The sequence below is a fragment of the Stigmatopora nigra genome, chromosome 1 (assembly GCF_051989575.1).
Source record: "Stigmatopora nigra isolate UIUO_SnigA chromosome 1, RoL_Snig_1.1, whole genome shotgun sequence".
NCBI classification, from domain to species: Eukaryota; Metazoa; Chordata; class Actinopteri; order Syngnathiformes; family Syngnathidae; genus Stigmatopora; species Stigmatopora nigra.
Window position 1 is genome coordinate 244297 of NC_135508.1, and position 24259 is coordinate 268555.

Below are 24259 nucleotides of genomic sequence, written 5' to 3' on the forward strand. Positions count from 1 at the left end.
GTTGATTTTGGATAAATAACTGATGATTTTAGAAGATTAGCGTACATTGTTCACTTCCTGTTGCTCTTGGTGGCATTTCTAGGTCACTTCCTGTTGATTTTGTATCAATTTGTGCTCACTTCCTGTTCAACGTCTGTTCAGTCGCCCCCTCATAGTCAAAATGTCCAACGCCGTCTATGGCAGCTAACGGCATGCTAATTTAAATATTCATCTCGGTTAGCAATGTCATTTTCTTACGGACTTATTACTGAAATAGTACGAGAAAGGAAGTGAAGTTTGCGCGGCGTTTTTCAACCGCAACGAGCCGAAAAAGGAAGTCGTTTGAGTCTTCCGTTACTCCGTCACCCCGTCTCGCCGTCTCGCCCCTTTCGAGCTCCATCCAACGGGCCAAAGCGGTCCGCTCCGACACCCCCACCGGCGAGCGACCATGAGCGGGAAGTGGCCGGACTCGGCCGCCGTCAAAGCGGAGGTGAAAAGGTTCGAATCCCTCCAGGCCGCTATTGGCCGACTCTCCAGGCAGCTTGAAAAAATGGCAGATTCGAACCTACGATCGGGCCTTCGAGTTTACCTCCAAGGGATCCAAGGTAGGATGCAAATGGACAACTTGGGTCACTTCCTGTGAATTTTCAACTGCTTCCTGTTCATTTTGTGGCATTTTTTGTCGCTTGAATATATCGAGTAGGCATCTCTCGAGTGTTTTATGGATATATTATGCTTATTTACTCATTTGGTTGTCACTTCCTGTTGATTTGACGGTGATTTTGTTGATATTTAGTCACTTCCTGTTGAATTGGGGGAGATTATTGTTTGTTTTGGGTCACTTTTTGTTGCTTTTAGAGAATTTTGATATCATTTCCTGCTGAGTTGGCTCACTTTCTGTTGATTTTGGGGACTTTATTCTACATTTGGGCCACTTCCAATTTATTTGAAGACTTTACTGATCGTTTTGGGCCACTCTCTTTTGATTTGGAGAATTTGAAGGGAATTTTGTTGATATTTAGTCACTTCCTGTTGATTTTGGGTCACTTTTGTTGATTTTAGGGCATTTTGATATCATTTCCTGCTGAGTTGGGTCGAGACTTCCTGTTGATTTGGAGAATTTGAAGGGGATCATTCATTTCTGGCATCATCCAATCATAACCAACGCTAATTATCTTCTGATTTGATGATTGTCAGGTAGATGAAATGTCATTATTTTGGGATAGACGAAGACGGAAGTGTCTCCTTTTTTTTGCGCCTGATTAACATGCCCCTCGTTTGTGGAGTGTTGTGGAAATGGCGGCAAGGTGCAAACGATTGTGCCAGCGGTGTCGGGAAGATTGTGACACCTTAGCAACAAACAAGGAGGAGGAGCTACTGCTCATTTTTAGCACGTTTGACACTGATGCCTAAATTCTAATAGCGCCCTCAAGTGGTGGACATGTGAATAGCACCTCCTCCCAGTAGACAGCCCTCAGATTGTCTCGTTTTTGTCGCAGTTATTGTTTCCTTCATTGATCCCATAATATGGAGAATTATGCATATGACATTGAATAATAATGATAATAATAATTTTAATAATAACATTACAAATGATATTAATAATAATAATAATAATCCTAATGATAATAATAATAATGTTGTTAATAATAGTGATAATACAAATAATGATAATACTACTACTACTACCAACAATAATCATAGTAATCATAACAATAATAATAATGATAATAAACACTAATAATAATACTAATAATACTGCTAATAATAATATTAATACTAATAATAATACAATACTCCTACTACTACTAATAATAATAAAAATACCGATAGTACCAAGAAAACTAATTCTAATAATAATATTTTTGGATTTTACAAAATGATTGTTGAACTAAAAACACAGATAAAAATGGATTAAAAAATGACAATTATTGATTTAAAAGGTAATTTTAGATATAATATTTAGATTTCGCTTTTTTATAAATGGATTAAAAACCCTAAAAATTCAATTTTTTAAAGTTCTAAAACAATGTATTTTTTTAGATTTTTTTAAAATATATTTTTAGATTTGACATAATTTTCGAACTAAAAACACAGAAGAGATGGATTAAAAAATGACAATGATTTAAAAGGGGGAAAAAAATCAGGAAACGTTGCCAGATTGATGTTTTCCTGTATTTTTAACATTAACCCCAACAAGGAACTGAAGATGCAAATTTACCTTCCACTATAATCTTCCATATATACACTAAATTGATGTATTATCCCTCTCTTAAAAAATCAAATATGAATAAAAATCTCCATCAAGACGAGACGGGAAGCGTCTCCATCTGTCCGCCATTTTCATTTGCGTTGCCCCCTCCCATCCGGCCCCCTAGACACCCCGCCCCCGCCTCATGGAGGAAGATGGAGAGCAAGAGGAGGAGGAAGAGGAGGAGGAGGAGGAGGAAGAGAAGCAATAAAGAGCGGCGTTGAGCGAGCTAGCCAGCACGTTCCGCTAAAGGAAGCGGCCAAGACGCAGGATTGTGCCAATCCCCACCAAGAGGGAGGGGCCTTTCAGCGACATTGTCATCGTGTAGCCATCCGACCGGACCGCCGGCCGGCGCCACGGCGTCTCCGTTCTTCGCTGTGACCGCCGGGGAGACCGCGGGAGGGAGTCCCGTTGGCTCCCCCCTTTGCCGCCGTTGTCGTCTCCTCCCGTTGACGCCGCGTTCCTCCGCCGTGCTTGAGGCGGCGTCGCCGCGCGGCGTCTTCCCGCGACCGGACCGGGGGCGTCTTCCTATTCTGGGGGGTGGTGAGATGCTAGGGGGCGGGGCTGAAAAACTGGACACGGGTTCGGGTTGAGGAGCTCCTGTGCTGTTTCAAGGGACAAGAACTTTGATCCGGGGTGCCCACAAAGGACGAGGATTTGGGGGTGATGGAGTTGGACCGCAGGTGGGAGGACGGTACCTGTCTATGACACCACGGCGCTAGATTTGGGTTTGAGTTCTGGGTTTGTCTGCCACACGTGTGTCAAGCCAAGCTGGACCCCATGAGCGAAGCCTTGCAGCAACGCACCACTTACCTCATCTCCCTCACCTTGGTCAAGGTAGAGGCAGTAGAGGAGGAGGAGGAGGAGAAGAATGCGGGGGAGGTCCAGGAGAAGGAGGTGGAGGGGGCGGAGTCCCAGCGACGACCTGCCCGGGATTTCGTCCAATCCGGTCCAGGCCCGGATGGAGTGTCGTCCGATGACACGTCTGGAGAGTCGCAATCGAGGAGGCTTCAGGTTGAGGAGGCGTGGGTGGGACCGGAAAGCACCCCTGGGGGGGATTTGGAAACCGGAAGTACCTCGGTTCGACCCCCGGAGGCTCCGCTTCCAGCAAGTATGGGGAAAAATGTAGAGTTGTTGGATTTAGACTTGTGGGGACCGGAGGAGGAGGTTCTGAGGAGCAAGGTGGGGACTGGAGGGGTCTCAGATCGACCTCTAGGGGCTGCTGTCCAATCAAATGAGGTAAAAGATGGAGGGCGGGGCTTCAAAGATGGACCACCTTGTATCGTTTTACAGACAAGTCCAGGAAATGTGGATTCGGACATGAGGAAACTGGAGGATCCTGTCCAGTTTAAAGATGGAGGGAGGAGCTTGGAAGGTGGACTACAGTCTGACGGTTCCCGGCTAGAAAGAGACGCCAGTCCAAAGTCCGTAGACCAAGGCTTGAAGACGGCGTTGACCAAGAAGGAGGAGCCGTGGGAGGAGATCCGCAAAGGGGGGACGGGAGAAACCTTGGTCCAATCCTCCAAAGATGGCTTCCAGACAGAGAGAGGCCGGAGTCCAAAGTCTCGAGACCCAGACTGGAGGAAAACGGAGACCCCTGAAAGCGATTTGGACCCGCCTCGTACCCCGAGTGGAAGTGGGGTCCCCATCCGTCCGGCGAGTCTTCTGAAACCCCACGGCGGGGCGTCCACCCGAGGCCGGGACGCCAGAGAAACCCGGGAACGTAGCCCCGCCTCGGCCCAGAGTCTGGACCGCAAGGATTGTCGGGTTCCCTCGCGTTCGCCGGGACCCTGCCGGGCCTCCTGGGCGGAACCCGGTGGCGGTGAGAGGCGGGGGGACGAGCTCCCACCCCGCCGGGATAGACCGGAGTCGGGTTCCTTGCCGGTAGGAGGCGGCGGTGGACGGTCTGGAAAGGCGCCACGTAAGGGGAAGAGTCGGACTCTGGATAATAGTGACCTGAAGAGTCTTTCTCGAGACCTGGCCTTGAGCAAGGAGGGTCAGCAAGGCCAAAGGGGGGCCCCCAAAGACCGCAAGATGTTGAAATTCATCAGCGGGATCTTCACCAAGAGTAATTCGGGGTCGTCCTCCGCCAATCCCGTCTTCATTCAGAGGGATTCCAGCGAGGAGGAAGGTAGGAAATCCGCTCCCATAAAATACGGTCTTAAGGACCATAGATGTCCAAACCATTTGGAGAGGAAGGCTTGGCGGCAAATGAAGGAACTTTGCTAGCCTATCTCCAAACGGATTGGACGCCTGCTAGTACCGACTCGTTTAAATTGACGGGTAACTTCTTGTTGAATTTGGGTGACTTCCTGTTAATTTTGGGTAACTTCCTGTTAATCTTGGGTGACTTTTTTGATCACTTTGGGTGACTTCCTGTTAATTTTGGGTAACTTCCTGTTAATCTTGGGTGACTTTTTTGATCACTTTGGGTGACTTCCTGTTAATTTGGGGTAACTTCCTGTTAATTTTGTGTTACTTCCTGTTAATTTTGGGTAACTTGTTGATTTTGGGTGACTTCTTGTTGATTTTGGGTAACTTCCTGTTGATTTTGTTGACTTGCTGATGATTTTGGGTAACTTCTGGTTCAATTTGGGTGACTTCCTGTTAATTTTGGGTAACTTCCTCCTTATTCTGTGTGACCGTGTTGATTTTGAGTTGTGTTATTTTTGGGTAACTTCCTATTTGTTTTGGGTAACTTCGTTCTAATTGTGGGTAATTTCCTGTTAATTTTGGTTGACTTTTTTAAATTTTGGGTAACTTCCTGTTGATTTTAGGTAACTTTGTGATAATTTTTGGTAACTTCCTGTTAATTTCGGGGTAACTTCCTGTTGACATTGGGTGACTTGTTCTAGAATCCTAGAAAAAAATGTCCGTTATGTGATGACTTGATTAATGATGGAATAAATAATCAATATATTTTTTCAATAACAACAACATTTGAGACCCAATTTCCGATCGAGGACCCTCCATTTTTCTGGCCCAATCTTTGAATGTGGTTAGCTAGCTGGTGGGCGAGTATTTACGGCGTTACTAAAAAGGCACGTCGCGCATTCGTTGGAGCACTCAGACGAGGGGAGGAAGTGTTGCCATGGCAACCGGCACCCGGGCAGGCAGAAAGAAAGAGAGAGCCAACGAACGAACCAAGAGGAGGAGGAGGAGGAAGAGGCGGCGGCTTAATTGCTCACGCCTCGCCACAAAGGACATCAAACGTACCAACACATTTACCATATCCCTTCCTTTTCCGGGGTGCCGGAGCCTATCCCGGCCAGCCGACCAACCAAATTTGGGAACTGGGTGCTGGATGGATGGGTGCTCAGCCAATCACAGGACACAATGACACTAGCAACCAATCACATATACAAATTATTCTACAATATTCGGGTCGATAGGTCATTTCCTCCCAATTTTGAAGTATTTTTGGGTCACTTCCTGTTGATTTGCGGGTCTGTGGGTCAATTCCTGTTGATTTAGGAGTTCTGTAGGTCACTTCCTATACATTTTAAGGCCTTGGCGGTGTCACTTCCTGTAAAAATGTAATCATTTCCTGTGGATTTTGACTGGAAGGCATTTTCGGCTCATTTCCTGTTTGTTGTCTTTTGAAATGTTGAATAGAAATATAGGAATGAAACGATGAAGTGATTTATATCACTGTTTTTTGTTTCTGTGTTTGTTGTTTGTCTGCAGTCAACATCGCCAACAGCCAGGAATGGAGCCTTGCCAGATCCGTCCCGGAGCTCAGACTGGTAAGCCACTTCCTGTAGATTTTATGCTAACTTCCTGTTGACTTTGGGCCACTTTCTGGTTATTTTGGGCCACTTTTTGTCTATTTTGGGTAACTTCCTGTTGTTTTTGGATGATTGTTTGAATTTTGGCTAACTTCCTGTTAATTTTGGGTGACTTCCTGTTAATTTTGGGTAACTTCCAGTAGATTTTGGGTAACTTCCTGTTGATTTTGGGTGACTGTGTTAATTTTGGGCCACTTTTTGTTTATTTTGGGTAACTTCCTGTTGATTTTTGGCTACATTGTTTATTTTGGGTAACTTCCTGTTAATTTTTGGCTACTTTGTTTATTTTGGGTAACTTCCTCTTGATTTTGGGCCACTTTTTGTTGATTTTGGGCCACTTCCTGTTCATTTCTGGGTCACTTCCTGTTGATTTTTGGAGCATCTCCGGTTCAGCACCTCTTATTTCTTACAGGGCATTCTGGGAAGCGCCAAAAGCGGCAAATCGGCCCTGGTCACCAAATACGTCAGCGGCAGCTACGTGGCGCTGGAGAAAACCGACGGTAAGACAAACCGGGTTCGAACCCGACGGCCCAAAAAGCTCAGAGGTGCTCATGCCCCGCCCCCTCCCCGTGTCCATCAGGCGGGAGATACAAAAAGGAAGTGGTGGTGGACGGACAGAGTTACCTGCTCCTGATCCGAGAAGAAGCCGGACCCCCCGACGAGCAGGTAGCCACGGTTGGAGGGTGCCGTGGTCGTACCCTGGTCTCAACCCGTACGACCTTTCAGTTCAGTGGCTGGGTGGACGCCGTCCTCCTGGTCTTCAGTCTGGAGAACGAAGACAGTTTCCAGGAGCTCTACCGGCTTTACGGACAGCTGGCCTCGCAGCGTCCCGACGTCTCCGATGTCCCTATCGTGGTGGTCGCCACTCAAGGTGAGTCCTGGGAGGGGCTTGTAAGTCACTTCCTGTTTTATTTTGGGCATTTTTGGGTCAATTTCTGTTGTATTTCGGGACACTTCCTGTTTGATTTTGGCCAAAATCTGTTGATTTCAGGAGACTTCCTGTTGATTTTGGGCCACATCCTTTTCCGAGTCAGTTCCTGTTCATTTCAGAGCACTTCCTGTTTGATTAGGGTCAAACCCTCTGAATTTCAGGAGACTTCCTGTTTAATTTTGGCTTTCTGGGTCAGTTCTTGTTGATTTTGGGACACTTCCTGTTTATTTTTGGGGTTTTCTGGGTCAATTTCTGTTAATTTCAGGAGTCTGATTATTTGGGGCTTTTGTGAGTCATTTCCTGTTGATTTTGGGACACTTCCTGTTCAATTTAGGTATTTTGGTTCAGTTCCTGTTGATTATGGGACACTTCCTGTTTGATTTGGGCCAAACCCTCTAAATTTCAGGAGACTTCCTGGTTAATTTGGGCTTTTGTGAGTCATTTCCTGTTGATTTTGGGACACCTGTTTATTTTTGGGCTTTTCTGGGTCAATTTTGTTAATTTCAGGGCACTTCCTGTTTATTTTGGGCTTTTGTGAGTCATTTCCTGTTGATATCCAGGTCACATCCTGATGTTTTTATCACATTCCTGGATCACTTTTGGTACATTTCCAGTCACTTCCTGTTTGAATTTTGATTTCCCGCTTTTTAGACAAAATCAACAGCGGCAACCCGCGAGTGATCGACGACAAACGCGCCCGTCAGTTGTGCGTGGACGTCCGCCATTGGCTCTTCTACGAGACGTGCGCCACCTACGGATTCAACGTGGACCGGGTCTTCTCCGAGGGTAAGTCTCCTCCTCCCCCGGACGGACTCCGCCCCCAGAAACTGAGGGTGACGCCCCCTTTGTCCCCGGTGACGCCCCCTTTGTCCCCTCCTTGGTTCAGCCGCCCAGAAGATGGTGGCCCAGAAGAAGCAGACTGGTCTCCAGGCCTGCAAGTCGCTCCCCAATTCTCCCAGTCACTCCGGAGGATCCACGCCGGGATCCGCCTCCTTCCCGGGACAGGTCGGGAAAGCCGCCGTTGTCGCCGCCATTTTGATTCCATCTCAGTGCTTACCCAAAGTTCTCCTCGGGCCAATGACCCCATGCCGTCCAATCGTCCCGTTACCGTTCATTTCCACGAGTTTGTGACGAGTGGACGTCCAAATGGTTAGCAGCGGGAGCGGTGACAGCCATTTAGGTCACTTCCTTGTTTTAGGGGCAATTCTAGGTCACTTCCTGTTGATTTTGAAGCATTTCTAAATCCGTTTTTGGGCCACTTTCTGTTGATTTTGGATCGCTTTGTTGATTTTGGGCCACTTCCTGTGGAGGGCCACTTTTTGTTTATTTTAGGTCATTTCCTGTTGATTTAAGGCCACTTCCTGTCGATTTTGATCCACTTTTTTTTTTAATTTGGGTCACTTCCTGTTGATTGAAAGTCACTTTCTATTCATTAGAATTTACTATCATAATGAATAAAATAATAAAAAAAACATCTAGTTAGAAACATTTTTTAAAAAGGGGAGTGGCTTGAATCTCTGCCACCATAAGCGGTAGCCAATAACATAGTTTCGAAAATCCTAATAAAAAAAGCTCCATTGATAATGATGTAGTTTACGGCTGACACAAAATGGCCGACGAGGGAAGCTAGTCGCAGCACGGCTCTCTTTAACGAATGTACGTTTAATGAGGGCGCCTCCTCCCCCGTTCAATGCTCTCATTTCGTGTAAAGACCTTAGTCAACGTGTCCTCTCGGCGGCCATGTTGCTGGGGGCGACATTGTCATCACTCGCTCATTCATTTCTCCACCCATTTTGTCTGTTTTTTTTGTTTGTTTTGAAATCCCGGCGGCACACTTTGGGTCACCCAACCCCGGCCAATCACGATCTCCCATTCCACCTTCATGATCATCCCATGGCCCCGCCCCGCCGCCAAACGTCGCCGCCCTCCAGGTGGGCAACGGCGTGGGCGGCGGCTACGCCTGCTCCCTCCCCTGCACGCCGGTGCTCGGCCACAGGGAAGGGGGCGCCATTTCCCGCCCCGTCAAGGGCGTCCCTCGGAGGCCCTCCCTTTTTAAGGTCAGTTCACGCCCACCGCCATTCTTTCGACTTCATCTCACGCCGTCGTCGTCGTGGACGTTTAGCCCCGCCTTCTCTGCATGGCGCGTTCTCAAACTGTTTTTTTTTCTTCCAGAATCGAGAGGCGGACAAAAGGGGCGTCGACGCAAAGGGGGAAGCCACTCGGGCTATTCCCATCAAGCAGGTAGGTGAAAAGCTAACGTCAATGCTAAGCTAACTTGCTAACTTTTGGGTCACTTCCTGTTGCTTTCGGGTCACTTCATGTACATTTTTTGTCACTTCCTGTAAATTTTTTTGTCACTTCCTGTTGATTTTGGGCCACTTCCTGTTGAGTTTTGGGTAACTTCCTGTTCAGAGTGTTTTCTGTTTACATCACTAACATGCATTTTTGTTTACAATCACATACATAAATAATATCGTGTTAAAGAGGTGAATTAAACAAAAATAATAATAATTAATTAAACAGGTTTGACATTGTTATAGAACCAAAATGAAAAGGCCCCGCCCAGTTTTGAAGTGTGCATTATTTCCTCAGAGCATCCTATGGAAGAGAAGCGGCAGCTCCCTCAACAAGGAGTGGAAGAAGAAATACGTCACTCTGTCCAAAAATGGCACACTCTGCTATCACTCCAGCTCCAGTGTAAGAAACCTTCCCTCCCACTTTCAACAACTTGCACGTCTAGCGCCATCTACGGCATTGAATCAATTAACAACAGACGCTTTGTCGTCGATAAACCGTCTATTGTTAACTGACTCACTTTAAAAAAAAAAAAAAAAAAAAAACAAGTTATGACTTGATTTGATCATGAATACATTGACTTCAATGTCAACGTCGCCTAAGGGTGGCCATCTTGGGACATCCAAAGATAGTTCTTTTTAAGCTTGGGAAGGGCAAAAAAAGTTTTTTGGACGCATCAAATCTGTCGAAAAGGGGGGAGCTTCTACTACTGCCGACCAATCCTCCTTCTTTAAAGGGATTGGACTCCATCGCCTCAGAAACTAAGAGTCTTTCCGTTTCAGGACTACGTCCAGAACACCCACGGGAAGGAAATTGACCTTCTGCGAGTGACGGTGAAAGTTCCCGGCAAGCGGCCACCGAGGGCGGTGGCGCCCGCCGGCCCCTCGCCGCCGGTGCCCCTTGCCGGGGTCAACGGGGTGACCAAGGACACGCCGGCCGCCGAGGTTCCGCCGCGTTGTCCCGTCGGCCTTTCACTTTCCGTGGCGGACGACCGTTCAACGGCGGCGGGGGAGCGAGGACTTCGACGCTGTTCCTCGTCTTTGTCCGCCAAAGCGCAAAGCGTCGGTACGTAACCGTCCAGAAGGGGGCAGAAGCGGGGGAAAAATGTTCGAGACACATAGACAAGAAGAAGACAATTGTCTTATTATGAGAATAGCCACAAAATGGCGGAACAGTGTTGTATTCTCGGTATTATTACGTAAGGCTAATGTAGCTGAATTAGCAACCCAGCTAGCACGATTTAACTATTTTTGTGTCGATTATTATGATGATACGGTGATATTAAATGAGGGTAGTATTTTGGAAAATGTGAAAGTAAATGCTGTATATCTTTTTTTTGCCCGCCAAAAGATGCTCTGGAAGGGACGTCGACGCCCAAAGATGGCGGCCAATCGTCTCCCATGAGCGACCGCAAGAAGAACAAGAGGAAGAAGAGCATGAATCAGAAAGGAGACGCTTCGGCTTCGGGCTCCGCCTCCTCCTCCGGCGCCGGCGGCGGCGCCGCTGTCGTCGTCGGGCAAGCGGAAGGTCATTTTTAAAATGTCTTTTCAAAGGAAGAAATGGGCTAATTTTAGCATTTCGGCTTCAAAGGCGTCTTCTGAAAGGCTTTGGTGGCCGACATGATGTGTTTACGCAATACTCGGGGGATTTGGGCCGTTTGTTAATAATGTGTTCCCATTGGCTAGTTGCTAAATTAACAAAGAGTCATAAGAAATCTAAAGGAAGTGGCCCAGAAATGGGCGAAAATCAACGGGAATTGACATGGAAGATGGAAGATGTAAAGTGAACAGGAAGTGACGCAAAAGTAATAGGAAGTAACCTGGAAATGCTCCAAAACCAACAGGAAGTGAGCTGAAATTAACAGGAAGTGACTCAAAAGCAACAGGAAGTAATGTTCCAAAACCAATAGGAAGTGATGTAAAATCAACAGGAAGTGACCCAACGAGAAACAGGAAGTTACTCAGAATTTGCTCGAAAACCAACAGGAAGTGACCTGAAATCTGCAGGAAGTTACCCAAAGTCCACAGGAAATTACCCAGAAATGCTCCAAAACCAAAAGGAAGTGACCCAAAAAATTCTACAAATACCAACAGGAAGTGACAAAGAAATGCCTCAAAACCAACAGGAAGTGACCCAAACCCAACAGGAAATAACCCAGAAATACGCCAAAACCAATAAGTGTTTAGCGACAACCAAAAGATTTGACTATATTCTCATTGCCACCTCTTCCATTAGCTTAACTTATCTTATCTTTGCTTCTCCTTGCTGTTCTTGACTGTGTCGCCATATGCTCCGCCCCCATTTTCTCTTCCGCTCTGCAGCCAAACGCAAAATGTGGAAGTTAAAGAGCTTCGGTAGCTTGAGAAACATTAACAAGACAGGTAACTCCGGCACCCCCTTTCTTGGCTTTTCCCTTTTCCTTTCCATTACGCATGCCGCCGCCTTTGCCGCCGCCTTTGCCGCCGCCTTTGCCGCCGACACTCCCCCTCACTTGGCCGCCATTTTGTCCCCCCCAGATGAAGAAAACGCCGACTTCCTGGTGGTGTCGTTCACGGGACAGACGTGGCACTTTGAGGCGACCAGTCTGGAGGAGAGGGACTCGTGGGTGGCGGCCATTCAGAGTCAGATCTTGGCCAGCCTGCAGTCTTGCGAGAGTAGCAGAAACAAGGTAAAACCAGACTCCAAACTCCGCCTTTTTAAACCAAGCCCCGCCCACACCCAGTCATATCCGCCTCCTTTTCATGGCGGGTTGTGAAAATCACTCTCTCTAGCCAGATAAGCCGCAAAACCAACAGGAAGTAGCCCAGAAATGATCAAGAAGTGACTCTGAATCAACAGGAAGTGACCTATATGTACCCAAAAATGAACAGGAAGTGATGATTTTAATTTCAAGGTTAGCCAGAATCAAGGAATGACTCAAAATCAATTGGACGGGACCCAGAAATGTCCCAGAATTAACAAAAAGAGACTGAATCAACAGGAAGTGACCTGTATGTGCCCAGAAATGAACAGGAAGTGATGATTTTAATATGAATGTTAGCCCAAATCAAGGGAATGGCAAAAAAAAAACAATAGATTGGTACCAGGAAGGCACAATAGGTGACTAAATCAACAGGAAGTGACCCGTACAGGCCCGCAAATGAACAGGAAGTGATGATTCTATTATAAAGATGAAGCTGAATCAAGGTAACCCAAAAAAATCAATAGGTTGCTACCAGGAAGACTCTAAATCAACAGGAAGTGACCCGTATGTCTCCGCAAACAAACAGGAAGTGATGAAATTGTACCCCGTGTTTTCGCAGGCACGTCGCAGCAGCCAGAGCGAGGCGGTGGCGCTGCAGGCCATCCGCAACGCCAAAGGAAACGACCTCTGCGTGGACTGCCAGGCACCCAGTGAGTCCAGGTCTCAAATCCCTCCCACTTTCCTAACTATAACTCCGCCCCCCCCCCCCCCCCCTCTGGTCCTAGACCCCACCTGGGCCAGCCTGAACCTGGGCGCCCTGATCTGCATCGAGTGCTCGGGGATCCACCGCAACCTGGGCACGCACCTGTCCCGGGTGCGCTCCCTGGACCTGGACCACTGGCCCGCCGAGCTGACGCGGGTGCTGGCCGCCATCGGGAACCGGGTGGCCAACGCCGTGTGGGAGGGACGCACCCTGGGGAGGTCTAAGCCCGCCCCCGACGCTTCGCGGTGAGTGCTCAGATGTTTTGCCTGTCTTTTCGGGGGGAGGGGCTTAGGAGGCTGATTTCCAACATTTTTAGACAGAGACAATCAACAGAAAATGACCACAGACCATATAAAACTAACAGGGACAGGCCCAATATAAACAGGAAGTGAACCGGAAATGACCCAAAACAAAACAAAAATCACCCTAAACTAACAGAAAATGCCCCACAACCAACCGGAAGTGACCACACCCTATAAAACTGACAGGAACAGGTCCAAAATCAACAGGAAGTGAACCGGAAATTACCCAAAATCAGATAAAATCACCCCAAAATAACAGGAAATGTAAGGGAAAGGCTCCCAAACCAACAGGAAGTGACCAGGCGCCCCAAAACTAACAGGAACAGGCCCATTATCAACAGGAAGTGAACCAGAAATGACCCAAAACCAACAAAATGTCACCTGAAATGTTAGTTAAAGCCCTCCCAATCAACAGGAAGTGACCATACCCCATAAAACTAACTGGAACAGGCCTGATCTCAACAGGAAGTGAGCCAGAAGTTACCCAAAACAAAAAAGGCACCCCAAAATAACAAGAAATGTAAGGGAAAGGCCCCACAAGCAACAGGAAGTGACCACATCCTATAAAACTAACAGGAAAAGACCCAATATCAACAGGAAGTGGACCGGAAATGAGCCAAAACCATCAGAAAATGTCAGGGAAAGGCCTCAAAATCAACAGGAAGTCCAGGAAAACTAACAGGAACAAGCTTGAGATGGTCATTTATCAGAAGAGGGCGTGGCCTTGATTTCTGGCGTGGCATAACTTTGCTTTTCTTACAGCGAGGAGAGAGAATCGTGGATCCGCGCCAAGTACGAGCACCGGACCTTCGTGGCGCCCCTGCAACCGGCGGTCCCGGACCGGAACCAGGGCCAAGACCGGGACCAAGACCGGGACCAAGACCAGGACGTGGCGGCCCGGCTGCTGTCGGCGGTGAGCCGGCGAGACCTGCCGGACCTCCTCCTCCTCCTGGCCCACAGCAACAAGGAGCTTCTGAACGCCCGAACGCCCCCTGCTGGAAGCGCCCTGCACGCCGCCTGCCGATTGGGCGACGGCGTCATGGCGCAGCTGCTCATCTGGGTAACCTTTCCATCCATGTGATCGATTTATTTCAATTGTGAGATTAACAGTTTTTCTTCTTGTGTCCCCAGTACGGAATGGACGCCAAAGCCAGAGACCAGCAAGGCCGGACGCCAATGGGCGTGGCCAAAAAAAGCGGCAGTCAAAGCTGCGTGGACATTTTGCTGCAGCACGGTTGCTCCGACGAGACCACGCCCACCGAAAATGAGCCCTCCCTTGGCCCCCCGTGAGCGCCCCCTACACACGATGCAAAAAATAAAAAATACAAAAATTGGCAAAAATCAACAGGGAGTGGCCCAAAATACCCTAAAATTAACAGGAAATGATCTCAAAATGCCACAAGAAGTTACGACTCAGCACTCAATAACAACCTGAAATCAACATGGAATGACCCGGAAATACACCCAAAACAACTGGAAATGATGCGAATTGAGAGGAAGTGACTCACATTTGCCTCAAAACAATAAAAGTGACAAAAATTATCTTAAAATGCCACAAAAGCAGTCGCAACTTAGCCCCCATCAACAGGAAATAACCGGAAATACACCAAAAACAACAGGAAGTGACCCAAAATACCCTAAAATTAACAGAAAAAAATATCTAAAATGTACAAACATAACCTATCCCTGAGCCAAAATGGCAGGAGGGGGTCCAGAAAGGCTCTGTAACCAACAGGAAATGATGCGAAATAGAAAGGAAGTGACCCATATTTGCCTCGAAATGTTCCAAATGGAACAAAAATGATCTCAAAATGCCCCAAAAAAACAAGAACCAACCTGTAATTAACACGGAAAGACCCGGAAATACACCCCAAGCAACAGGAAGTGACCCAAAATACTGGCAAACGGTCCATAACCGCCCCCAAAATAAGAGAAAGCTATCCAGTGGCGTAAAAGAGCTCCTGGCCGCCATTTTCCAGGAAATTAAGTTTTGACAAATGTTTTCTTCATGAATACAACTATTTTAAAACCTTGATGTTCTAATAGTAATACAGAAAGCTTTTGAAAAGAGCAACAAAAAGTGAGTACCGGCCTTATAAAAAAATATAAAAAAGGGGAAAAATAAAGCCCGGAAAGGTCAGAGCGTCGTCGCCTTTTGGCCAAGCTAGCGTTAGCGTAAGCTAATATTGCGCCGCAAAAAAGAAAATGGCTTCTTTCTTTCATTGTTGCCGTCCAAATTTTGGTACGCGGCGTTTTATGAGCACAATCGGAAGCCATTGTTGCTTTTCTGTTTCTTTGAAAAAACATGTATGATGTACTATCGTCTTTATTTACGATTTGACGAAAAGTCTGTCATTTTTCAAAAATGTGATTTATAATTATTATATTTTGTTTTTTTACATTTTGTGTGTCGTGCGAACGTATCGAAAAATGCTTAACGGTATTCCAATAAACTTTTTTTTATTTGAAAATGTCGGATTGGTGGCTTTTGGTTGTTTGGGTTATGGATGTTACATGCGACGGCCATCTTGGAGCAGTGGACTTCTCTGAGGAAGAGTCATTTTCTTAGCAGAAATTTGTTTTTTTCCCAAATGGTTTGGTTTATAATCAACTATCAAACAGGAAGTCACATAGAAAGGCCGAAAACAACAGGAAGTGGCGCAAAATCAAAAGGAAGTGACCCAGAAATGCCACACAATCAAAAGCAAACGATCAGGATATGACCAAAAATCAATAGAAAGGGGCCAGAAATGATGACAAAGTGATCCAAAATCAACAGGAAGTGATTGGAACATGACCCAAAATCAATAGGGGGCTAAAATGCTCCAGATTAAACAGGTAGTGACCTAAAATGACCACAAAAGTGATAGGAAATCATTAAGAGGGGACTTGGAAATGCTCCAAAACAGGAAGTGACATGAAAAGATGACAAAGCTATCCAAAATCAACATGAAGTGATCCTAATCTGACCCAAAAGCACCTGTAAAAGCTCCAAAATGAACAGGAAGTGACCTAAAATGACCACAAAATGATCCAAAATCAATAAGGGACCTTTAAATCCTTAAAATATAACAGGAAGTAGCCCAAAATCAACCAAAGAACACAGAATTTATTCAATATGAATTATCGACTATCAAAATAGCCTGAGTTTACCTTCCATGGACGTCGATGGACGTCCCATCTATTTGGAGATTAGCCAAGATGCTAATTCATGTCCAACGTTGGCGGGAAACCTCGCCGCCGACCCTCCATGTCCAAACTAGCTCAAAATATTTGGCTTCTTTCTCTTTAGCCCACCGCGGGGATGAAGTACTGCAGGCAAACGTCGTCGTGAAAAAGGATCAGCTGAAGCACCCTCTGGTCGACGATGTCTGCGGGACGGCAAAAAAGGCTAATGAGATGTTGCTAGCTAGCGAATTAGCGGTTGGATGAGCTAAAAAAAAGTGGAAAATGTAGTCGCTAATGTGTAAAATAGGCTGAAAATAGTGGTCAATTGGAAAAGAATGAGCTGTCTGTGGTTTTGGTATGGCGCCATCTGGTGGCTGCTGTACTTACTGCAAATGGCTTTGCTGGGGTTGACTTGTTGAGCGGCTAAAAACTGTTGCAGTTTTTTGATGTCCACGCGAGCCTGCGCCGTTGTCGTCGTAGTTGTCGTGTCTCGGCGTTCCTCTAGGGGGAAATGACGTCACTAGTGGTGAGCGGCAAAGGGGCGGGGCTAAGATGTGACAGTTATGGTCACCCACCCAATTGAGGACTCCCTAAATCCTTAAAGTAAGTGGTAACCGAAACCAAGTCCGTCTCCATCTTCAGGGTCATCCGGCCGCCGCTGTCGGCTTCCGCCACCTGGGGGCGGGGCTAAGTTAGCTGGGCGTCGCCCCATAAGATGTCGGTTGGCGACCGTACCAGGAAATCCGAGAGGTTCTTCATCCGGTCCACTACGTTTTTCATGGTTTTGAGAGGAGGGAGGTACACGCTGACCTGGGGAGGGAGTGGGGAGGGTAATTAGGGGGCGTGGCTTGTTGGAAAGGGCTTTGGGGGGCACTCACGTCAAAGTCGGGCACGCCGGGTTCGTGGAATTCGTGCCACAGGCGGCGAGGGACCACCTCTACGGGGACGTCGTGGGTGACCACGCGGCTGACGCTGGATAAGGTGGGCTGTGGCAAAAACATGCCTTAAAATGGTCACAAAGTGGCCTAAAATCTACAGGAAGTAACCCAAAAGGCCTCAAAATCTACAGGAAATTACCCGAAAAGCCCTCAAAACCTACAGGAATGTCCCAAAATGGAAGGGACGCAAACATTTGAGCGCCACCCGGTGTCTCGGAGACGTACCAGCTCGGCCACGACGGTGAGGCAAGGGCAGTGCTTATTGGTCAGCTTGACCTTGACGTTTTTGGCGTCCTGGACGGTCCTGAGGGCGCGGTAGAGGTTCTCCGCCGTTACTTCCAGGCAAATCTGCTGATCTTGGGAGCTCACGCCTTCCATTTGGTACTCGTCAAATATATTAGCCTGCCAAAAAATGTACCGTTAAATACCATTTCAAAAACCATGTCAACAGGAAGTGACGTCAATACATTTACCTGCGGCAGCTCGCACCACATGGCCACGCCCCCACTGGCCACTTTCCCGCTGAGCACAAAGTAAAGATAATCGGGCGTCAGGCGCATCACGCACGTTTTGCTCAGCTTGGAAATGGTGCTCACAACCCCTGGAAGGAAACACATTAGTAAAGCCTTTCAAATCCATTGACTTTATCGGGAAACTCGCCCCGACTAAAATGGCTGCCTTATACATGCATCTGATGTGAAACTTGCCCCGACCAAAATGGCCCCCCTATACATACATCTGTAAATTCCAATGGGTTTATCACGAGTAGGTCTACTACGTGCATTTGCTGCCAACCTTCTTATTAAAATGAATTGGACATCAAACCTCCGTCAATGTAAACCCTTAAATAAATAATAGATTAGGTGATTTTGATAAAATTGTTTGAAAATAAGCTTGTTATGGATTCATTTGCATTGACTTGAATGGGAAGCTCGCCCCGACTAAAATTGCCGCCTTGAGCACATCGGATCGGGGCAATGAAACTTCGCTTCGGTGTCAATTCCAACGACTTTTTCGCTAATAAACCTCAAACAAATTGGACGTATAGTCCCGTCCGCGACATTCGATAAACACAAGTGCTTTGACATTGATAATATTGTCATAACTACTGTAATAATGTTTGAGGGAGAGATGCTAACCCGAGCACGGCAAGGAACGAGTCAAACATTCTTACGAGTAAATTGGTTGAGACAGGCCACTCCCACTATCTTTCCACGAAACTTCATGTCGGTTCACGTTTAGAAAATGTTAATATTTTTATCTTGAAGCGTCACAAATGTTAACAGAGTCAATTTCCAAAGAAATAAATGGACATCCGAACGGCAAGCTAGCTACTATCCACTTTCAAGTCCCCGCCAGTGTTGTTGTAATTCTTCTTCTATTCATTATTTCTGGCAGACTAAGCGCGTTGCTGCCCTCTCCTGGCCAACTCAAGCTAAAATAAACATTGTTTTGGATCTATAAAAAGGGAATATTCAGGGTTTTTAATCCAGTTCTTTTAATCAATTTATTTTTAAAAAAAAATCTAAATATTATTTTAAATTTTTAATACATTTTTTTTCTGTGTTTTTAGTTCAAAAATAATTTTCTAAAATCTAAATATATAGATAAAAACCTCAAATAGACATTGTTTGAGATCTATAAAAACGGAATATTCAGGTCTTTTAATCCATTTATAATTTTTAAAAAATCTAAATATTCTATCTGAAATGGTCCGGCCCACATGAAATCAAATTGACGTTAAATAAGATTGCGAAGCAACCCTAGTCTGGCACCCTTGCATTAGTATATTGTAGAATAGCCGTCTCTCCTATTTTAGCTCCGCCCCCTCTTTTTCATCCTCCTTACTTCTTCTTCTACTCCTTCTTCTTCTTCTTCTCATTCTACCCCCCCCTCCCTCCCCCCTCCCGCTACCGACAGGCGACGTCCAACAAAACAAAAGAAAATCGCGCGACTCCTCCTTCAGAAATGAACCAAAAAATGGCCATTTTAAACCTTTTCATCCTCAATAAAAGGGTTTTATGAGTCTTTCCTTTTTTGTCAGACCCTGTCGTCCTCTGTCCATCTCCCTTGGCCGCCCCCACCCCCACTTCCGGCCCCCCTCCCTCCTTTTTGACGTGATGCAGCAGCAGCAGCGGCACGAAGCGACGATGTTTACACGCTCGACGCTGGCATTTTTCGACCGTGGCTTTTAACGGGGTTTTTTTTTAGGGGGGCGGTGGGCATAAAGGGACACCCCCCCAAAAAAACTGGATGCCTTGGTCCCCACTTCCGGTCCGGTTTGGATGGATTTGTGTATAACAGGTGTTCCGAGAAAATGAGGTTGGACGACATTCTTCTTCTTCTTGTTTCTTTCTACGATTATTTATATATTTATTTTTGATGATTTTTATTTTCTCTCGACGCGGAGACAAAGCGGAGGCCCGATGCTTGGGTGTCCAGTCGCTAAAGGAGGGACAAACGGACAAACGGATGGAAGGATGGAAGGATGGGGAAGGATGGACCAAGTGTTGTTTTGCGGCAGGAAATGAAATGAAATGAAAGGTAGGTTGCAATATTTAATGCGGTTTTTTTTGTAGAGAGGGGGTGCTAATAAGGATGTCGCTTTGCTTGGCCTACATTGTGGGGGAGGGGGGTATGGGGGGGGGGGGGGGTCTTACCGTGGCTAGCATGATGGCTGGAAAGATAGATTTCATGTTTTTTTGTGGTTTTTGTTAATGTAAGGTTATGTGGTGGTTGTGGTTTTTCATTTTTTGTATGATTTGAGTGGTGTCTTTTGTTAGATGTAAACTAAGGTGGGTGTGTTTGAGGAGTTTTGTATTTTTTAAGGGGTTTTAGGGGGATTTGTTGAGGAGGGGGTTCGGTATTTGGATTTTTTTTTTAACTTTGCAATTTTGAATACATTTTTTGACAATTTTCGGGAGTCTTGCCAATATTTTACAATGTCTGTTTTTGTAGCATTGTTTTGCAGTATTATTTTAGCATTTTATTTACAGTGTATTACATTTTTTTACAGTGTTTTTTGGCATTTTTAGTGTTTTTAGATTTTTTTTAGTGTTGTTGCGTTTCTTAGTTTGTCATTTGCAATTTGTACAGTGTTTGCTGTTTGTTTTCTGCATTTTTTTCAGTGTTTGTTTTTTTCCATTTTTTACAGTGTTTGTTTTTTTTCTTGCATTATTTCAGAATTTGTATTTTTTTCATGCAATTTTTATGTTATGAGCCAGTTTTTCTCCCATTTAATGTTGACTTTGTGGAAAAATAACGTGCAATGAAGAAAAAACAAACTATAAATGTGTAATGTTATTGTTATTTTGTAATATTAAAGCTAATGAGCAATTAACACCAGGCTAATGCTAATCATGAGAAGCTATGCTAGCAGAGCTAGCCGCAACAATGCTAAATGTGAGCTTAAAATAGGTTTAAAGCGCTTTTAAAAATAGTCCAAATTTACGTCGCATGTCAAGCTAATGCTAACGTCTATACAATGGAAAGTTCTCGAATGACTCGCCAAAAATGACTAAAGCTAAAATATGAATAACATTTTCCAATTTTTTGGAGACTATTTTGTGAGGATAGCATTTTATTTATTTATATTTTTTAATAATTTTGTTGTTATTGTGATTTTCACAATATTTGCACTATAAAAAGTGTTCCATGTCGTTTAACATGTTGTTTTATTTTAGGGGCGTTTACTGCAGGAAGGGGCGTGGCTATCTTGCTCTTTACTCTAATAAAGCAGAGAAGCAACGCCACCTACGTGCGTGTGTGCGTATATTCACCCACACATATGCGAGCTGCTGTAGCTTAGCAACGGGGATGGAAGGAAGGAAGGAAGGAGATGTCCAATTTATTGATAGTGGGAGGGGCCAAAGAAAATGCTAAAAAAGGAATCAATAGGAAGAACAAAAATGTTGTGGGTTAGTTAATATTGATTTTGGGGGACTTCCTGTTTATTTTAGGGATTTTGGGGCACATCTTGGTCACTTCCTGTTCTTTTTTTGGCTTACCTGGGTTACTTCTGGTCCATTTGGCCCAGTTTTTGTTCATTTTATGCTAACGGGTCACTTCCTGTTGATTTTTAGGCATTTTTAGGTCACTTCCTGTTGCCCGTTGGGTCACTTCCAGTTGTTTTTTGAGCAAATTCTAAGTAACTTCCTGTTTCTCGTTGGGTCACTTCCTGATGATTTTGGAGCTATTTTAGGTAACTTCCTATTGATTTTTGGGCAATTCTAGGTCACTTCCTGTTGGTTTTTGGGCAATTCAATATCACTTCCTGTTTATTTTGGGGCAATTCTAGGTCACTTCCTGTTGCTCTTGGGTCACTTCCAGTTGTCTTTTGAGCAAATTCTAGGTAACTTCCTGTTTCTTGTTGGGTCACTTTTTATTGATTTTTGGGCAATTCTAGGTCACTTCCTGTTGCTCTTGGGTCACTTCCTGTTGGTTTTTGGGCAATTCAATGTGACTTCCAGTTATTTTTTGGGCAAATTCTAAGTAACTTCCTGTTGCCCGTTGGGTCACTTCCTGTAGCTCTTGGGTCACTTCCAGTTGTTTTTTTGAGCAAATTCTAGGTAACTTCGTGTTTCTTGTTGGATCACTTCCTGTTGTTTTTTGGGCAATTCAATGTCACTTCCTATTGATTTTTGGGCAATTCTAGGTCCCTTCCCGTTTATTTTGGGGCAATTCTAGGTCACTTCCTGTTTATTTTGGGGCAATTCTAGGTCACTTCCTATTGGTTTTTGGGCAATTCGATATCGCTTCCTGTTGGTTTTTGGGCAATTCAATGTCACTTCCTGTGGACTCATCCAGTTGCTTTTGGCTAACTTCCTGTTCACCCTCCCCCAAAGCAGGCTCCTCCTGTTAAAGCGGCATGGCCAACCAGAGCCTGTCGTCGGCGGCGGAGGGCGTCCTGTCGGCGCACACCACGCCGTCGGAGGGCGACGGCGACGACGGCGGCGGCGCCGGCCCCGACGGCTGGGTCCAAGTCAAGCTCCTCTCCCTGGGGCTGATCATCTGCGTCAGCCTAGCGGGCAACCTTTCGCTGTCCCTGCTGGTGGCCCGGGAACGCAGCCTCCGCAAGGCGCCCTACCTGTTCCTGCTGGACCTGTGCCTGGCCGACGCGGCCCGCTCGGCCGCCTGCCTCCCCCTGGCCCTGGCCTCGGTGCGGGGCGGCTCCACCTGGGCCTACGGCGCCCCCTGCTGCAAGGCGGCGGCCTTCCTGGCCGTGCTCTTCTGCTTCCACGCCGCCTTCATGCTGCTGTGCGTGGCCGTCACCCGCTACCTGGCCGTGGCGCACCACCGCTTCTACGCCAAGCGCATGACGGCGTGGACCTGCGGGGGCGTGGTTTGCGCCGCCTGGACGCTGGCGGCGGCCATGGCCTTCCCGCCCGTGCTGGACGTGGGCACGTACAAGTTCATCGGCGAGGAGGACCAGTGCACCTTTGAGCACCGCTACCTGAAGACCAACGACACGCTGGGTTTCATGCTCATGCTGACGGCGGCCATCTTGGCGGCGCACGCCTTCTACGCCAAGCTCCTCCTCTTCGAGTACCGCCACCGCAAGATGAAGCCGGTGCAACCCGTGCCGGCCATCAGCCAGAATTGGACCTTCCACGGACCGGGCGCCACCGGGCAGGCGGCGGCCAATTGGATCGCCGGTTTCGGTCGTGGGCCCCTCCCCCCTACGCTTCTGGGCGTACGACAACAACAACAACAGCAGCAGCAGAACCCCCGTGGCAACATGGGACAACGGCGCCGCCTGCTGGCCATGGACGAGGTGCGCTCGGAACGGCGCCTGGGCCGCATGTTTTACGCCCTGACCGTGCTCTTCCTGCTCCTGTGGGCCCCTTACGTGGGGGCTTGTTTTTGGCGCGTCCTAGTGGCGTCCAGGGGCGTTCCACGCCGTTTTTTGTCCGTGGCCGTGTGGATGAGCTTCGCGCAGGCCGCCGTCAACCCGCTGTGTTGCCTGTTGCTCAACCGCGACCTACGGCAGGCCTTGAGGGCCCGCCTCCCGGCCTATCGTGGGGCGAAGCAGCATCTGCCACAGGATGAGGCCTATTGTATCATGTGAAGAGGAGGGAGGAGGGTAAGGGGGAGGGACTGACTGATTGACAGACGGAGCGACGAATAGGAAGCTGAGGTGGGCGGGATTTTGGTGGACTTGAGTTCCTCCCCTTCTGAAAAGGCCGACTGTTGAAAAATGAAGGCCAAGCTAAAGTAGTGGATTTAATGATAGATACAGGAAGTAAATGGAGATTCTGTGATTTGATCGGATTAAATATTTGGAGGGCAAAATGATTGATTTGCCATGTGTTTTGATGCATTTTTTTTTCAAATTCAATTTTTAATTAGAATACAGTTTATTTAAATGAGATTTTTCTCCCAAGGGAATTAAAAAATGATTATTGTTTCTCCAAATTGATCCATTTAGTATTTAATTAGGACATTTTTGACCACTTCCTGTTATTTTTAAAACACAACCGTTGATTGGCACTTTTTGATGATTTGGAAGGGTAACTTCCTGTTTGTTTTGGGCTAGTCCCAGGTCACTTCCTGTACAATTTTACATCACTTCCTGTTGATTTTGAAGTCCTGTATATCAGCACTTTTTGATGATTTGGTGGGGTTTTGGGTCACTATCTGTTTGGTTGGGCTAGTCCCGGGTCACTTCCTGTCTATCTGGGGTAGTCCTGGGTGACTTCCTGTACAATTTTGGATCACTTCCTGTTGATTTTAAGGCACGTCCTGTATATCAGCACTGTTTGATAATTTGGGATATTTTTTTGAGTCACTTCCTGTTTTTTTGGGGTAGTCCCAGGTCACTTCCTGTTTATTTTTAAAACAACTGGCCCACATCCTATCCATTGGAACTTTTTGATTTTTTTGGGTCACTTCCTGTTTCTTTGGGCTAGTCCCGTGTCACTTCCTGTTTGTTTAAAATATTTTTTCATTACTTGGGGGCCTAAAATATTTTTTGACAGGTCTGACTGTAAAATGATTAAGAATGAACGATTGTAGAAGTTGAATATGCGACAAGAAATGAAAATATGAAACGTACTGCGCAAGTTTTTGTCCAATTTTGGCAGGAATGGAGAAGGCGGAGCCAAACGTGGGACCAGCCGCCGTCAATAAAACGTACAATTTTCAAACCTCCATGTTTTTTTC

The 24259-nt window shown here is 46.4% G+C and overlaps 4 protein-coding genes across 13 annotated transcripts in view; 2 read left to right on the forward strand and 2 right to left on the reverse strand.

The window, feature by feature from the left end:
* The window catches only part of dnajc5aa (DnaJ (Hsp40) homolog, subfamily C, member 5aa), a 118299-nt gene extending 103159 nt beyond the window's left edge, over positions 1–15140 (reverse strand). Inside the window, exon 1 of the mRNA XM_077715842.1 lies at positions 15136–15140. The gene's annotated coding sequence lies outside the window, so the exon portion shown is untranslated. The remainder of the gene's footprint in view (positions 1–15135) is intronic.
* LOC144195862 (arf-GAP with GTPase, ANK repeat and PH domain-containing protein 2-like) lies at positions 154–14392 on the forward strand. 4 transcript variants are annotated; one of them, XM_077715748.1, is made up of 18 exons: positions 154–584; positions 5918–5976; positions 6431–6518; positions 6599–6684; positions 6745–6889; positions 7601–7735; positions 7836–7954; positions 8881–9006; positions 9122–9190; positions 9542–9646; positions 10027–10309; positions 10595–10771; positions 11566–11625; positions 11761–11912; positions 12547–12637; positions 12713–12935; positions 13755–14052; positions 14124–14392. In XM_077715748.1, the coding sequence occupies exons 1-18, from the start codon at positions 428–430 to the stop codon at positions 14280–14282; spliced, it is 2532 nt and encodes an 843-aa protein (XP_077571874.1). In that variant the 5' UTR covers positions 154–427; the 3' UTR covers positions 14283–14392. The 4 variants fall into 4 exon arrangements, with proteins under 4 accessions (XP_077571874.1, XP_077571847.1, XP_077571856.1 ...); XM_077715721.1 differs by lacking the exon at positions 154–584 and adding an exon at positions 2409–4361; XM_077715730.1 differs by lacking the exons at positions 154–584; positions 11566–11625 and adding an exon at positions 2409–4361.
* A 943-nt stretch (positions 15141–16083) lies between the features above and the next one.
* Positions 16084–18497, reverse strand: hus1 (HUS1 checkpoint clamp component). Its single transcript, XM_077723113.1, has 8 exons — positions 18273–18497; positions 17572–17699; positions 17324–17500; positions 17039–17146; positions 16896–16970; positions 16736–16835; positions 16548–16661; positions 16084–16363 (listed from the first exon to the last, which is right to left on the reverse strand). The coding sequence occupies exons 1-8, from the start codon at positions 18322–18324 to the stop codon at positions 16281–16283; spliced, it is 837 nt and encodes a 278-aa protein (XP_077579239.1). The 5' UTR covers positions 18325–18497; the 3' UTR covers positions 16084–16280.
* A 691-nt stretch (positions 18498–19188) lies between these two features.
* Positions 19189–24243, forward strand: LOC144196269 (putative G-protein coupled receptor 173). 7 transcript variants are annotated; one of them, XM_077716292.1, is made up of 4 exons: positions 19189–19420; positions 19509–19642; positions 21181–21299; positions 21943–24243. In XM_077716292.1, exon 4 carries the CDS (start codon positions 21966–21968, stop codon positions 23163–23165), a length of 1200 nt encoding a protein of 399 aa, XP_077572418.1. In that variant the 5' UTR covers positions 19189–19420; positions 19509–19642; positions 21181–21299; positions 21943–21965; the 3' UTR covers positions 23166–24243. The 7 variants fall into 7 exon arrangements, with proteins under 7 accessions (XP_077572418.1, XP_077572385.1, XP_077572393.1 ...); XM_077716259.1 differs by having other exon boundaries at positions 19189–19642; XM_077716267.1 differs by having other exon boundaries at positions 19189–19642; positions 21946–24243.
* The last annotated feature ends 16 nt before the right edge of the window (positions 24244–24259 follow it).

Excerpts from the sequence above, each read along its gene's own strand:
- hus1 (XM_077723113.1), bottom strand. The coding sequence starts at position 18,324 with ATGAAGTTTCGTGGAAAGATAGTGGGAGTGGCCTGTCTCAACCAATTT. Across the intron at positions 17,147-17,323 it reads TCACCGTCGTGGCCGAGCTG|CCCACCTTATCCAGCGTCAG; the intron begins GTACGTCTCCGA and ends TTTTTGCCACAG. Across the intron at positions 16,364-16,547 it reads CCCCAGCAAAGCCATTTGCA|ACATCGTCGACCAGAGGGTG; the intron begins GTAAGTACAGCA and ends GCCGTCCCGCAG.
- LOC144195862 (XM_077715721.1), top strand. The coding sequence starts at position 3,011 with ATGAGCGAAGCCTTGCAGCAACGCACCACTTACCTCATCTCCCTCACC. Across the intron at positions 7,736-7,835 it reads GGACCGGGTCTTCTCCGAGG|CCGCCCAGAAGATGGTGGCC; the intron begins GTAAGTCTCCTC and ends TCCTTGGTTCAG. Across the intron at positions 9,007-9,121 it reads GGAGGCCCTCCCTTTTTAAG|AATCGAGAGGCGGACAAAAG; the intron begins GTCAGTTCACGC and ends TTTTTCTTCCAG.
- LOC144196269 (XM_077716259.1), top strand. The coding sequence starts at position 21,966 with ATGGCCAACCAGAGCCTGTCGTCGGCGGCGGAGGGCGTCCTGTCGGCG.